At 38.2% G+C, this 16,069-nt stretch overlaps 1 protein-coding gene across 5 annotated transcripts in view; it reads left to right on the top strand.

Moving 5' to 3' along the window:
* Positions 1-16,069, top strand: part of SGIP1 (SH3GL interacting endocytic adaptor 1) — a 204,664-nt gene that overhangs the window by 145,771 nt on the left and 42,824 nt on the right. For 4 of the 5 annotated variants that reach the window (XM_084871368.1, XM_084871372.1, XM_084871369.1 and 1 more), the window contains 2 exons: positions 4,857-4,984; positions 5,950-6,076. In XM_084871368.1, the coding sequence (XP_084727494.1) occupies positions 4,857-4,984; positions 5,950-6,076 (255 nt within the window). Of the gene's footprint in view, positions 1-4,856; positions 4,985-5,949; positions 6,077-10,621; positions 10,688-11,629; positions 11,690-16,069 lie in introns of all 5 variants that reach the window. The other variant, XM_084871371.1, reaches the window with a different exon arrangement.

The following is a 16,069-nucleotide window of genomic DNA, read 5'->3' as shown; positions in this document are numbered from 1 at the left end:
CACTCTTCTAAGGTTTAGTTACAAAGTACCCCAAACTTATTTGATAATTGACACCCACCTGCACTGTATCAATAAGATCACCAATATTCTCTCAAAACATACCCCTCAGTGCTCATCTCTATAATTCTAGAAGGTTAAAGCATCCACCGTCATCCTCTGTTGCTTTTTTTAAGTCTTTTTCTGGGATATAAGCTCCCATCTTCTCTGTAAAGATAGTAAAGGGTCCCTAGGTAAAGTCGTTAGTTTAGACCAAAATCCAGAGAAGTTGGTCTGTCGTGGAAGAAGGGCACATTTCTGTTGTCTTTCGTGGGGCTCTCTTTCCTGGGCCAGGCTCTCAGTCTTCTGAAAGGGTTTTTTCAAGAAATGATGTCCTCTCTCCAGTAGCAGGCCACTAAGCTCTTGTGGGGGGAGGAGAGGACAGGAAAGCTTTGTTTCTCATCTGTTTCCTCCTCTGCCTTCCACAGGCTCTGGAAGATGTCTGTAAGTGAATAGACCACTGGTGTAATCAGTGGAGAGAGGAGCTTTGTCTTTCTTTCTGGAACCTTTGGGAGTTTTGTTGTTGCTTTAATGTTTAGCTTCCATACCCTTATTTTAATTACTTGAACATGCTGCTAGTAAAATCTATTGATTCTTAATAATTGAGCTGGGGAAAAAAAACTATACTTTGCTGGTATTAAAGGATTGAATTTCTAGTGACAGATTGGACCGAGCCAGTGAAGCTCATGAATAAATGAAACTTTGCACCATTATCTCTTCAATTAAGTCCCAGTTTATTTGCTGCTTAAGGTTTTATTGATGGAATATACACAGACTGGCAGAAATGTGAATTTAGGATTACAACAATAGGATATGGCCTCATGTTTTAAAAAGTAGCAATGCTTTTAACTCCCTGCTCTTTATAACACTTAGGTCTTACTTTGTTTCATTGAATACCATTATGCTCACTTTAAAAAATCTCATTCAAAGCAAGGTAACTGTCACCAACCAATTATAGGCAATTCTCACAAGGCAGCTTTGTCAATCAAAAGCTGTTGAAAAACAGTTGGAAGTTAAGGATTTACTTCAAGATGTTTAATTTCCTTGTGGCAGAAGTTAAAAATACCTAGCTTGGCCTGAACATGGCTTTTCTGGAATGCAAACTCTGATTCTTGGCAAAGGCTCTCTCTTCTGTGTGGTTGTCTGCCAGAGGGATGGGGAGGAGAAAGAGTCTTATTGGCCTGCAGCAAATATGGAGGCCAGGGAAAGAGAGATGTTAGTAAAGATGGAATGTTCTTCTGAGCAACATTCTCCAACTTGGGATACTAAAGCAATACTAAAAGATGTTAGACACAGATACATACACACACACATCCATAAGCAAATGAGTTTGGGGTACCTGGGTTTGAATTAATCAAATATATTTCCTAATTACACATCTTTTTAGAGCAGCAATGTTCCATATGGAAGCCACTAGCCACATGTGGCTACTTTAATCTTAATTATAATTAATTAAAATGAAAAATAGTTTTTTAGATGCAGTAGGCACAATTCAAGTGCTCAATGGGCACATGTGACTAGTGTCTATCCAATTGGACAGCACTCATTCTAGAACAGTTTTCATCACTGCAGAAAGCTCCATGGGACAGGGCTGTTTTAGGACTTGTAATGTGCTGGACACTGAAAAAGAAACATAGTTTGTAACCATTCCCACACATATTTAATACTTTCTTCAAATACATGATGGAATTGTGTTCTAAGAAACACAATTGGAAAAGGCTGTTAAGATTCTTACATATTTTAAAATGCATATATTTTATTTCACTTGATTCTTCCCACAGCATTGGGGTGCATTCGCCTCATTTTACAGAAAGGAAACAGAAGCTCAAAGATGGAACTTGGCCATAGTCACAAAGCTAATAAGTAACAGAGCCAGGATCTGACCCCAGGTCTCTTGGATTCCAGTTACCATGTTTCCCCCAGTGCTCCCACTGCCATTCTCACCCACCCACTTAGACACACAAAGAGAGATGAAAGTTGAAGCTATAATTGTGTTGTTTTCAAGGGTTACCAGAGAAACTATGATGGAACTTCAGGTTGAGAACAGCATATGGGTTGAGAATATGTCAATGATTGCCAACATTTTTGAACTCACAAGACTCAGATAATATACATGTGATTTTTTTAAAGTTAAGCCTTAACTAGAGATGTTGTCTCATTATTTTCCAGCATGGTTCTTGGGAATAAACACTGCTTGAAGAGGAAATGAAAGTATAATTGAAGAACTGAGAATGATAGACACATATAAATGATAATCTCTAGCTCTTATAATACTAAGCAATCATGTAACCTCACAAAAGCCTGGGAAGCCTTAGTTTAGTTTGAAATACCCCCTGAGGCCTGAATATCCTCTCCTGATCCTCAGGGTTTGGCCCTAGTCACAAAGGGTTCTGTCAAATAAGGTTGAGTTCTTAAACACTCCCTCAGTGTCCTCTAACTTCATAACAAAGTAATTAAGTCAATCCAGTGAGGGAAAAGAAGTGAGTTAAATAAAGTGTCCATAAAGAAAAACAGCTAATAGCCTCTTCTTTCCTTGCTTTAGTTTTATCTTTATCAAAAGACGCATCTTTACCGTCATCATCATCTATTGCCTTCCATTTTTATAGCATTTTATAGTTTCATAAGCATTTTCCATTTTGATTGTTGCAACTACCTTATAAGGGAGAAGCATGTCTCATTTTTTAAAACAGGAAGCTGAGATTCAGAGAGGTTAAGATTCCCTGGTTGATAAGAGGCAGGCAGGGCCAATTTGGATAATCTGTCTTTTCATCCAGTTTTTTCACTATTCTATACGCCTTGGATGATAATCCTTTTATACTTCCCCAAGCATTATTGAAAATAGTCTTTAAAATTTCCCTTCTGGAACATGTAGGAAAAGGACAAGTAGCTGACCTTTTCTGAGATTGATTCAGAACATTATTTTTTGGACGTAGACCCATGAATAGACATTTTGAGCCATTCCTGTGCATGGTTTTCCAGCAAAATAGAACTCCCCAAAAGCCCCAGGGGACTTCCTGACAAAGCTGGCTGTTTAAAAGCTTATTTCCCATCTCTTTGCTATCACTTCTGTTTTCTGCAACCATCCTGGGTATAAATTTATTAACTTGAAAGAAATCCTTATAGTGAGACTTGTCAAAACATAACCCCCCCCCCTTTTTGTTGTTGTTCAAGAGAAGATTAGCAAAAAAGACTAATAATATTCATATTGAGAGATGTATGTGTGCAAGTTGCCCATGCAAAAATAGGACTAGGCTAATTTATGCAAGGTGTTGAACTCGACGCTACAAGACATTGCATTTGAGCTTGAGTTTTGGAGTTAAGTAGATCATTTGAGCTGTGTGAGCTTCAGCAAGTTACTGAATATCTCTGAGCTTTACTTTCCATTGAAACAGTAACAAGACCTTCCTCTAATGCTTACTGCGGAGATAAAAAATAAGATAATGGCTAACAGAGATTCTGACCCGATAAAATAAAAAGAATATAGTAAAAAGGTGGTAGTGATAGAGAGGAGGTGGGTGCAGGGATGGGGATGTTGAAATTATTTTTGGATTTCCCACTATGGAAATTCTACTTAGAATAAACAGCACAGAGAAACACAACATGCTCAAGATTTCAGGCAGTCCAAACAAGAGGAGCAAAGTCGACCCCCAGGGACTCTCCTAAGATGAGAGCAGATGCTGAGATGATGAGTTTGTTCAACTTCTTTGAGAATCTGAGAATCTGGAGAGAAGATGCTGGTCTGGGATTCTCCAGGGAGCAGTTTTGTGGCTTATTGGAAGGAGGTGGGGAGGAAGGTGGGTATTTTCCTGGGGCAGGATTTCTTAGAATTTTCTTTAAATGATTTGACGCCTGTACTACTAAGCAAAGTGACAAGACATCTGGAGTAGTTGCAACGTTTTTGAACAAGAGTTCTTTGGGATATTGGTTTAACTTTCTTAAGGGTTTTAGCCAAGCAGTTTACCCACGAATCCCAGACACAGGTGTGATGAGAGACAGGCCCCTGAGTCTGAGACCCTGCTGGTGTGCTGATTGGTGTGCATGCCCGCCTCTGTGTGTCGTCTGTGTTTCACATGTTTGTCATTGACAGCCAGAAAAGTAAATCCAAGAGGTTCTTTTAAAAATCATCCCAAAAATCATTGTGGACAAAGTCTATGTGGATCAGATTCCTAAGCAGCCTCCTTCAAAACGGAAAATCTTTCAATTCAATGTGTTTCTGTCAAGCTTCTAAACACAAAATGCTCATGCAACAGCTAATGTACCTTCCTACATTTTTCCTTTGCTTACCAACAAGTGTTTGCTTACATTTCTAAAGTTAGCACTCATATCTTGAAGCATAGTTAACAGGGTAATTCTCTTATACATGTTTAAATAATGTGGAAAAATCATTCATTTTCCTTCAAGTTCTAACTTTCATTTGCATCTAGGACATAAGTAAATGCCAAATATGCAAAAAGCAAAAAGAATATTTGGTGGGTATGTGGTCAGAATGAAAGCTACCCTCCACCGATCCAAATGAGTTTTAAAATATGTGTTTGCTGTCATTAAGTAAAAGATTTACCTTTCACTGGGTGTCACATGACAACAAAAGGCAATGAGCTTCAGCTTCTGCCATCAACCACAATTCAACTGAGTGATTTTTTTTTTCTGTATTAAAAAAAAAAAATACCACCTGCTATAGTGTTGAATATAGTAATGGCTGAAGTGAAAACAAAGTGTCTGGGACTGGCATTGCTCTGTGGGGATGGGGAAGGAGAGATTCAGTGATGACAGCACTTTGGCCACCTATTTCTATCCCCTTTTAACACCAGCTTGTTTTTCAGGTGCATCGTCCCCTGCTCGGCCAGCCACTCCCTTGGTTCCTTGCAGCAGCACCACCCCTCCTCCACCGCCTCCCCGGCCTCCATCTCGGCCAAAGCTCCCCCCAGGAAAACCTGGAGTTGGAGATGTGGTATGTTCCCTTCTGCCCTGGCTTGCTCAGAAACTCATGGTGAGAGTGACAAACAGGAGTGAAAAACCTTCTCACAGGCCATCTCCACTTCCGGTCCAAGCCTCAGGTCGCTTGTACAAATGGCCCTGACAGGTGGCATCTGAAGGGCAGTCGCTACAGTATGGGTGTACATCTCAAACTTCCTCAAACACTACCATCTTCAAGGCAGGGTCTAAAATGGGAGGAAAAGGAACGCTAGGCCATCAGTTTTGCTACAGTGGGTTTGATGCAAATCAAGACAGTCATGCTCAATTATGCTAAATCTTTAGAAAGGGAGGTGTTTCTTTTCACCATATCTGTTTGCTTTTCAAAGACCCCAAGAGAGGGCAAGTCCTGATTTCTGTCTCTATACTGCAGAGAAGTTATTGATGATAGGCACCCTATGCAGATATAAAGCAGTTGGTGGTCCAATGAGTTTATTCTAGAAGTTTCTTACATCCTATTTTAGGCTAAGGGGTGGAACAGATTCTGTGTGAATAATAAGGAGACTTCTAGTGGAGGTAAATTGCTTTGGAATCTGTGCACAGGAGCCATAAACTGGTGATGTTCATAATATTTGGTTTAGCTAGCACACTACAGCATTTTGTATTCGGATGTCTTTCCGTGGGGTTAAGCTCTCAGATTGTATTACCTGCATAGTCCCTGAGAGCATGTGAGTTCACAGTCCTGAAACACTGCTGATCTCATCATAGGTCTCAACTCCTCTAGGCCTCACCTATTGAGTGGAGCACTTTGTGGTTTATGGTTCCTCTAGCTCCATCTACAAGCTCTGGTGTCGATATAATCAATTTCAGTGTAAAAATGGTATCTCCTGTACTTTTAAGAACCTGGGTTGTTATAGCTGGGACTTGGAGTCATGAAAAATACAGAATGAAAGTACTATGACCTGTGTATCTAATTTTCCATCTCTTTTCTTCTCTCTGCAGCCCAGACCTTTTAGCCCTCCCATCCATTCCTCCAGCCCTCCTCCAATAGCACCCCTAGCACGGGCTGAAAGCACTTCTTCAATATCGTCCACCAATTCCCTGAGCGCAGCCACCACTCCCACAGTTGGTAAACGTTATCTCCTCTCTTTTAATCCATTGGTGGTTTTGACTGGCTATATTTATGACCTGGAAATCCTGAGGCCTATTTTTCTGGTCAGAATTGGTTTTGCTGTGTGTTTTGCTACTGTCATCTGACTCTTCTTTTAAAAGCACCTTCCCAGCAAAGGAGGCAAAGTGCTTCAACTAGGCATATACATAAAAGGACATTAACACCTGTGTATTACAGGAATTATCTTACGCTATTCCATACCTAACTGTTCATAAAAGAAAGGAAGAAATCTTCACATAAGGTTCTGTAATTTAGATATTATTTCTTATTATCTAAATTATCTCCTTTGAGGGGGAAATGTTAATTTAAATTCCAACTGTGCACCACCTCAGAAACCACAAAATTTAGAATTTTTATTTTCTTGGAGCTTTCATTTCTACATCAGTTTTGGTTGTTCTTATGTTGGCAGAAGCTATACACATTGGCGTTGTGGAATTTGAGCAAAGTTTTTGACATGTTTTTCTAGTGCTTTTCAGTGATATGTGGTCAATGTTCCCTGAGAAATAAATCATTGCTGGCATTTTCAGTAAATGCCTTTGAGCCTCTTTCCTTATGGTGTGGTGAAAGTGAAGAGTTGAGAATGGCTGCTCAGCTGGATGGTTTTCCCAGGTTTAAATGCCTCACATTGCCAGGAGCGTCTTCCCTTTTCCCAAGGCTGTCTCCCTCTCAAGGTCTTCACGGTTTGTCTGTAGGCTCCTGCTGCCTCTTCTGTTTGCATGGTATCTCTTACCTGGGGCTTTCCCATTCCATGTTTTCCCATTGTCTTCCTTTATTGTCAGAACTCCCCTCCAAGTCTCCCGTATTATAAATCAGCTCCAATTCTCTGCATTGCTTGGGAGAATCATTAACCAAAGCTCAATAAATCCCTGCTACTTACCAAGAGCCCGCTACAGAGTTGGCCGTGTGAGTAGTAGCTTGATCAAAGCCTGAAGCTCTTTTTTTTGGTGGGGGCTGGGGGGGGGAAATCCCTACTTTTCCAGTGGAATAAGTTAAGGTGTGCCTTTTAGGGGCCCCAAAGAGAAGTCGAACTATATCACATACTCTATATAGACCAGTCTATTGTAATATATAGTCTATTGTAATAATCCTTCAAATTTGGTGAAAATATAGTCAGATGTCCAATTTCATTTGGTGCAGTAACAAGATAGATATTTATCATTATGTGTATATATAGCCAACTGTATTCTTTATCTGCATCATTAATTGGGGCACAGTGGGGCTTCCTATTTTTATATGCCTATTAGTTCATTTCTTTCTAACTTTTGGTTTGTTTGTTTTTTTCTGTAACAGCCCAACATTATTTTTGAACTCTCGTTGTACTCTTGACTGTTACACCCATTTTCCCCACTCCTGCTCTAGTTTTTTGTTGTTTGCTTGTTTTTCTCAAGATCATTTGTCCCTCCCACTCCATGTGATGTTCCTGGTTGATCAAAGAGGAAAATGAAAATAAGCTGTCACTCAGAAAGCAAACCTCAAGTGACCTCAGATGACTGTCTACTGTATTCTTTCAATTGCACACTCAGGAAATTTGAACTGTGTCTATGCTTTCTACAATGTGTTTTTATACTCCCTGCTGCTGAAATCTCAAATTCTGGCCAGTGACTTTAGTTCTGAACACATCTAGTATGCACTCTTTCAAAATGAACCACATAGGGGGTCATAAAAAAAGCTATCTACGAAGATAGTCACATTGCTTCATTGCTGAGGAGCATTTGATTTAATCTGCTTGGTTTTATTGTTTTAACTTTCATTTTCATCTTCTCACTACATTCCTCACTCTCCTGTTCTTTATTCCCTGCTGCTGTGGGTCATCTGACAGCCACTTCTCACTGAAGTAAATACATCGTCAAATGACTGGCCACCCAGCAACTTCTTGTGTCTTGGTGATTCTCTCTTTTTGAAAAGGATATGCTTTGGCTGTTCAGAACCAAAGGACCGACTATTCCTGACTATCTTGGAATGTCAACCTAATGAAGTCAAATGGCTCAGAAGAGATATTATAGCAGCAAAGTCCCTCCCACCAACACGATACTTTTTTGACATTTCCTGTCACACTTGAGCCAAAACTGGGGCAAGTGTGGTGAGAACCAATAATCAAAGTTTAATGTAATTTAAGGAATAAAATTTTAGGAGCAGGTTTAGTCTTCCTACATGACAGTTCATGTAAGAATATGCCCCTATCTAATATTATAAATCAGTAAATCTGATGTCACACCTGACAATATAGTAGACTCTTTTTGCACTCTGAAAAATCTCACAGGACTTTTACTCTATGATTTTGAGAGAAATCTAATGGGAATATAGAAAATATATAAAGTTATTATTCTATTATAAGAAACTCCTAGATATTTGAGGTAGAAATAAACAGGGAATTATCTCTAATTGTAAATATCCATTTTTATTTCTATAGATGATAATCACTGTTTTTAAATACTTACAAAATCTTCTTCGTTTCAGACTCCAGTGCAATAAAAAAACAGAGTAAATATAATTTTTCTTCATTGTTAAATACTGTTCATGATATTCCTTCACTGTTAATTATGCATTTTTATCTGCCTCTTTAATATCCCAGGAACCTGGAATGAATGAGAAGTAATCACTTATGGGAAACAAAGGAAGCATGTTGATGCTTCCTTAGGTGTAGATGTAGAACTTTGTACTCAGTGCTGGGTGTTAATTATAGCACCTAAAACTTAAACCATTTCCTCCAAGCCTTTGTCTCTCCAAGGTGGAGGCCAATTCTGAATTGGATAAGCTTTCTTTTAAAAATACTTGTATTAACCCCAATTATCCTGCACAAAAAGAAAAACAGGCATTTGGAGTAGGATATTCTTGATCTCAATTAAAAATTCCCACCTTTAATTTTAACCTTCTTCTTTTTTCTTCTATTTTTTTTGGAAAAGCTTGTTTCCTATACTGGCGTCCGCCTCCTAAATGAAGTTGAGGCTATCTCCATGGTTTGTCCTTAAGGAAATGTTTTCTTCTGTATTTAATTTGAGTGTTGCCCTTATTTAAACCAAGCACAGAGCTATTCAATGACTCCTTTTTGAGTTCTCTGATTTTTTTAGGATGTTTTATTCTAAGCCTTCGATGTCTACAACCAGCATAAAAAAAGCATCAGCACACTAATCAACCCTTATGAAATATTATTTTGTAACTTCAGCGCAAAAAACAAATGGCAGTATTGGAGGCTCCTCATTTTAACAAGATTGTAAAAAGGAAATTAGTTCTTCAAAAGAAAGTAATATCCTCCCTCATTTCCCACTACTGGGTATGAAAAGGCACTGTTGTTATATTCAGTTACTGCCAATGTAATTGTTTTGCTTCCTATTTTTTCTAGAGACTATGGAGTGTGTTCCTTAGTACCAGTTCCATTTGTCCTGTTCCTCTTCTAGAGACTTTACAGGAGTTGCATTAACTTGTTCTAGCCTCCAAGAAAGACACATGTATAATAAAAACTGATTAACAGGTGATATCCTAGAACCTTAGGAATTGACAAAGAAAGAGTTTCCCTGCCTTACTCCCTAAGTCTAAGAGACAAGCTAGTAGGATATTTTCCAAGAAACCTTGTTTATGGAGTAGTGTTACTGCCCTCATTCATTTCCTTACCTTCGCTACATGTCAGAAGGATTCTCCTTTACTGGTCTTTATACTGGTTTTATTCAATTTTTCATTGAAGTTGTGATAATACCCTTAGGATCTATGGGTATTATTTTTAAATCAGATAGAATAATACTCCAATTGACCTGCATTTGTTTATTTTTTAATCAGATAGAATAATACTCTAATTGATCTGCATTTGTTAGTTGGTGAGAAGGGGGACTATGAGCAAAGATCTAGAACACTCGGAGTCCAGAGCAACTGTTGAGACAAATTCATAGACATTTGGTCATAATTGCACACTATAGACAAAGATGGAATTACAGTAATGCTGTTCAAAATGAACAGTCCATAACTACCGAAGACAGGTATAAGGCAAATTGAATTTGAATATTGATGAAGGTGAAATAGAATGCGTCATTCAGTGACCTCAGATTTATACTGTTGCTTTTTTATGGACTTGTTAAAAGCTTCCTCTTTCCCCATGAGGAGAGTGCATGCTGGGTAATTCTGTTGAGCTAAGGTTCTGTTGATGGACATATGTCTGGCCACTTGAGAATTGTGTCTGAGTGAAATACACTTGCACAAGTCAATTATTAATGATACTACCTTTAACAGCTCCCTAAAGGTGGGGATGTGATTTCTTCTATGGAGCTGAGTTCAGCCAATTCAGATGCTAAAACCTGTCATTTTTTAAATTATAGTTTCTTCTTACAGCATCATCATGAAATAAGCACATCGCTTTTGTATATCCTAATCATAATCTCAGTGTCCTAGGTTTTGTTTTCTTTTTCCATTAAAATCATTCCTGTGTTTCAGTCAGTAAAGTGTGACCTTGATTTCATTTGGGATTTGTATTTGTGTTTTTTGTTTTCCATCCCTTTATATTTCTTTGGTCCGTAGTGTCAGAAGATGATGTTTTTTATGACAAACTGCCCTCATTTGAAAGGCGCTGTGAAACCCCGGCAGGTATGGTGCTAGCCGAGTGATGTCTAGATATCTAGACGTTAAAAATCCAAGCCATTATGCCATCTGAATGCTATAAACGTCATGGACATGCTACTCACCTCATGAGTGTCCAGTGCCTCTCAGATGCACCCTGTCTGTTTGTTGTTCATTGTGGAACTCATGCCATTGGATTTGTTAAGTGAACATATTTTACAAAGCAGCAGGTTGCATGACAGTTTCTCAGCGAACAGGTCTGAAAAAGGTGAGATGCTATTGCTTTGTGAATTTACAAAGGAAGGAATAATTTAACTGCTCAGAATTACATGTCCAGTGACTGCTTTTTAATTAAAAAAAAATTATAGCGCACCGTCAGTAATCTTGTTTTCTTTTTGGTACATAGGTAAAGGGTGTTTTGTGTCTGGATACCTAAGGTGATTCCAGGGAAGGGGATGGAAGATATATGACATCTTCCAGGAACATTAAATTGATATGCAATGCTGTTGTCATTTAAAACCTAAGCTAAGTTTATATGACCCATAACTCCAAGTTTATCTTTTTTAAAACATAGAAGGGGATGACATTGAAGATGAAATGGATACAGCAATTGCTGAAAGACAGTTTGCCCAAACTAGTGCAGTTAAAATATGCTGACTCCCCTGCATGGCCAGGAAGACTTCCGCTCCATGCGTACAAGCGCCGAATGTCAAGCTACCGACTACACGTGCCCATCCCTTTAGGCCTCCATAGCTTTGCTTTGCTTTCTGATTCCTGAACTAAAAAGAAAAATAAATAAATAAACACCCATAGATTGCCAGCCTTCCCTTTTCCCTGCACGCTAATGGCATGCAGTGCCTCCGCCCTCCCCCATAGTGAGATTAATGACCTGCTCTGTAACTCATACTGTGTCCTTCTCTCTCCCTCTCCTTAACCTTTCCCATCCCGCTTCAACTCCTGGCCATACAGAGAATGAACAGCCTTCCCTCGTTTGGTTTGACAGAGGAAAGTTTTATTTGACTTTTGAAGGTAAGTAGTACATAGCATACCAGATTCTAATTTATACTCCCCGCATCCTTTCTCCCCATCTGCATTTCCAAATCCCAGTTCCCCCTCAAAAGACCTGTTCTCACTCTCTATATAAAATGCTATGGCTACTTAGAAAATATTCACTACTAAAGAAATACTACATTAATTTGGTGTGTGGGGGAACTTCAATTTATTATATTAAAAAATTAAAATGAATTTGCAGTTAATATTGGTTACTTAATTAACTGTGTGAAATTGAAAAAAACAAAAAACAAAAAAACATCTTTCTTGTCCAAGGAACTTAACTCTGTCAACCAGGGCTCCTTCCTAACTCTTGCAAATGCGATGCAACAAATATAAGGACATTTTTTGGTTGAAATTGGCATTTCATTCTGTTTTAGATAATATTTCAGATACAACATCCACTATTGTAAAATGTAAATATGTATATATGTCATATGACAAGGAAGCTGCATAGAAGACCAGAAAAATGAAGAAGAGGAAAAAGAGGGAGGTATTTTCTATAAACAGTTAAGGTCTGTTGTCTCCGAAAATTGTAACTGGAATGACCATAGTAAAATGGACAACTATCATTGGACTTGCCGTTTTTTATAAAATGAAGGAAAATATACATAAATATGTCAAATGTGTAACCTCAGTCCTGAATAATTTATGTTCTGTATTAAGGATTAACATTCTTCTGTTTTATGTTTAAATTCTCAATCATTTTCACAGGCCAGGCATTTGATAAAATGGCCCATTTCAACTAATGGTGGAGGGAAAAAGAAGTAATTTAACTTAATTAGCAGGTCATCTTACACATAAATATTTATCACTTAATCCCTGGTTTTCTACCATTTAAATAACTGAATGTATCAGGCATCAAAAGTCAGCCAAGCCGAAACCCGTTTGGCTCAGTGGATAGAGCGTCGGTCTGCAGACTGAAAGGTCCCGGGTTCAATTCCGGTCAAGGGCATGTACATTGGTTGTGGGCACATCCCCAGTAGGGGGTGTGCAGGAGGCAGCTGGTCGATGTTTCCCTCTCATTGATGTTTCTAGCTCTCTATTCCTCTCCCTTCCTCTCTGTGGAAAATCAATAAAATATATATTTTTTAAATTAAAAAACAAAGTCAGCCAAAAAATATTCAACTCTAGAATTAAATCTAAATATTTAACTTGTGTTTTGTGACAACAAAAAAAATTTTCTAACTTGAGTGTGTGTTTTAATGCAATTTTAAACAAGGAAATGACTTATAGATTCTTAAGTAGTACTTGTGGTGTGGCCTTTTTTCTCTCCACGGTGAATTTTCCTTGTAAGATGGTGCTAGAGATGGAAGTCCTTAGCTTGGAGTAGTTTGTCTAGCAGCAGAAAATAGGGTCTGATTTAAAACTTTCCCAATACCTGATTTCTTGTCCTGGCTTAGGTGGAGGACAGGAGGCTAGGCAGTCCACAGCACATCGAAAGCTTGATAGTCTCAGGTCATTGATTTTCTAATAAACAAGATGCAGAGTCTACAAACTTATGACCTTTACACTTCCTCTTTGAATCAGACAGAATTAAAAAGTGCCCAGGTGTCTTTTGACTGATCAGCACATCCCAAAAAGAGAAGCTGCGGCTGAATAGGTTGGTGCATATGGAAAAGCCTTGTCTCTGGTTCAGCCTGGCCTAAGCGGAGGCTGTAGAGTACCCTGCTTTAACCAGGAAATTAAACAGCACAACCCTGGGGATCCTCAATAACTGTCTGAGGTTCCAAAGCAGTAAGTTGGCAGGCTTTTTGATGTTGCAGTTTTCTTTGGCTTTAGAGTATTCATTGGCTCGTTTGCTTGTGTTTTATTTGGGCTTTCTTTTAACAGAGAGAGATAGTCTCTTTAAAGATACTGATCTAAAGACAATTTTTGGTTGGTCTGTTTTATCAATCAAATATAAGTATTAATAAGTGTGTGGACTAACATAATGTGAACCACACTTTTTTATATTTTAGGAAAATATATTTGTTCATAGATTTTTGAAGATCTAAATTTGGTAACATTGCCATTCTTATTAAAGATCCAAATTCCATAAGCATCTCAATTTGGGCCAAGGAAGTCACGTAAGAAAGTTTTAATAGAAATTACTTGGAACTGCTAGTACTGTGTCTTTGCTCAAGTCTTGGAAATAAAAACAAAGCTTCCCAAGAGATTAGAGGAGCACCCATATCATGAAGGTGCATCCCTCCTTATCGAGAAATGCTTATGCAGATAAAGTGCATTAAAATAAACTTTAAGGGAAAACTTAAAAAAAGAAAAACGAAAGATGACACCTCATCCAGGAATATATTTTTATTGATTTTAGAAAGAGAGGAAGAGAGAGAAACATCTATTGGTTACCTCCCTTACGCATCCCAACTGGAATTGAACCTGCAATCTAGGTATGTGCCCTGATGGGAATTGAACACCTTTCAGTGTATGGGATGATGCCTCAACTGGGCTATACTGGCCGGGCAAGGATAGCTATGTGGGTTTTTTATTTGTTTGTTTTTGAAGGACATTGTTTAGTTTTTTTAATATTGATTTTATAGAGCAAGAGAGAGAGAGAGAAACATTGATCGGCTGCCTCCTGCAAGCCCCACGCTGGGTATTGAGCCTGCCCTGACTAGGAATCGAAATCAAACCACAACCTCCTGGTTCATAGGTCATGCTTAACCACTGAGCCATGCCAGCCAGGCAAGGATAGCTATGTTTAAAGAATAGAGAAGGTTTGTTATCATTTTTATACATTAGTTTCAGATATTTTTAGCTAGTGCAACCTAAAAGGTTTTTTAAATTTTTTCTGCTATGATAATAAAATGACATAGAAATGATGACATGTTAAATTGCCTTAAGCATAGTGCCCCTACCCAAATTTTTATACTCCAAAACACCTATCATTCAACATATTTTATTGAATATACTTCTAGCATATTCTTCTTGGGCACTCTGCTTTTACCCACATTTATTATTAATATTAATTATCATTATCTTTAATTTTCTACTCAGGAAATGTAGAAAAGGAAGAAAGATTCTCATGCTCAAAAAAATTCACTTTTTCTAAATTATTTTAAAGTATTATTTATTGGCATATTATTTATAGTGTTCAAAACTTTACCCTGACTTACTCATTGCTTTGTTCTTCTAATGCTTTAGGCAGCGTAGTCACTTAGTAAGGGTTTGAATCACTGACTGACCAACTATCTAGTGAACATTGCTTTGTGAGTTTCTTTGGAGATAACGTGAGATGCTTCACACTTTCAAATTTGATTTAACTAGAGATAGGAGAGTGTTAGACAGTGGTTCTAGTTCTCAACTAAAAGTCAGAGCTTTTCCTAAAGTTTCACTTCTATAAACAACTTCACTGAAATTTAACCTATGTAAATTGGGTTAATAAAAAAATAACTTTTTAAATTCATTCACCCAAGAGTATATCACATTGAAGCTGTCAAGTATTCTTGTGAGATGGGAGGAAGGAAAAGATATTTCCGTGACAAGTAGAAAATGTGACTGTTAGATATTTGAGCAGTTTTCTAGAGCATTTTAACATCAAGAAGTTCTCAGAAGAGTGCTGTTAGCTTATTTCACTACAAAATCATCTTGTATATGGTAATGAAAACGAACAACCCTACAACCATATATTCTTAAGTGTCCTTGTCTCTGAGTAGCATCTCTATCCTCTGCACACACAGCCTCCCCCACACTCATCCCTGGCTGCTCTGTGCTTCTCTCTACTGCTTTTACTTCCATCACGCCTTCGGGAATGTCACCTCTTCGCAGCACCCTTCTCTGCATCCTAGGGCTTTCTGCCAAAATCGCCCACCTGTTTCCTTACTGAATCCCTGCTCTTTCCGGGGACCATCCCTTCCCTGAAGCACTCTCCCCGGAAAGTTCTTCTGTTCTGTAGGTCTGGCCCCAGGGCCTCTTATACTTCTTACCCTCTGTACCAGATAGGAAAATTGCAGACAACCAGCTTAGAAGAAAATACCAGCTTTTCCAGCACTGTGATTGCAGATACATTATGCTGAGGCTGTAGTTCAGATGCAGAAAGCTAATTCCAGAGACAATATGTGCATACACACATACACACACACACACACACACACACACACACACACACACACACACATACACACACACACTTTTCCTCATTCCTCCTATACGTATATATTCCATATTATTTTCTCTATCTATATGCATGTATGTGTATGTGTATTTAGCGCAAACCAGTTGGTGATTCTCTAGTACTAAGATCTAGAATAATGCCCAATATACTTAGGATAACATTTAACATTATAAAAGTATTTATGTTAAGACTCTAACATAGCAACATTTTAAGTATTTTCAAAGCATAGGTTTAAATGTCACTTGTAT

This window comes from Pipistrellus hanaki (genome assembly GCF_964339955.1).
Source record: "Pipistrellus hanaki genome assembly, chromosome: 2".
Taxonomy (NCBI): domain Eukaryota; kingdom Metazoa; phylum Chordata; class Mammalia; order Chiroptera; family Vespertilionidae; genus Pipistrellus; species Pipistrellus hanaki.
Note: the sequence above shows the minus strand (reverse complement) of the source record. Positions and strands in the feature narration are given on the sequence as shown.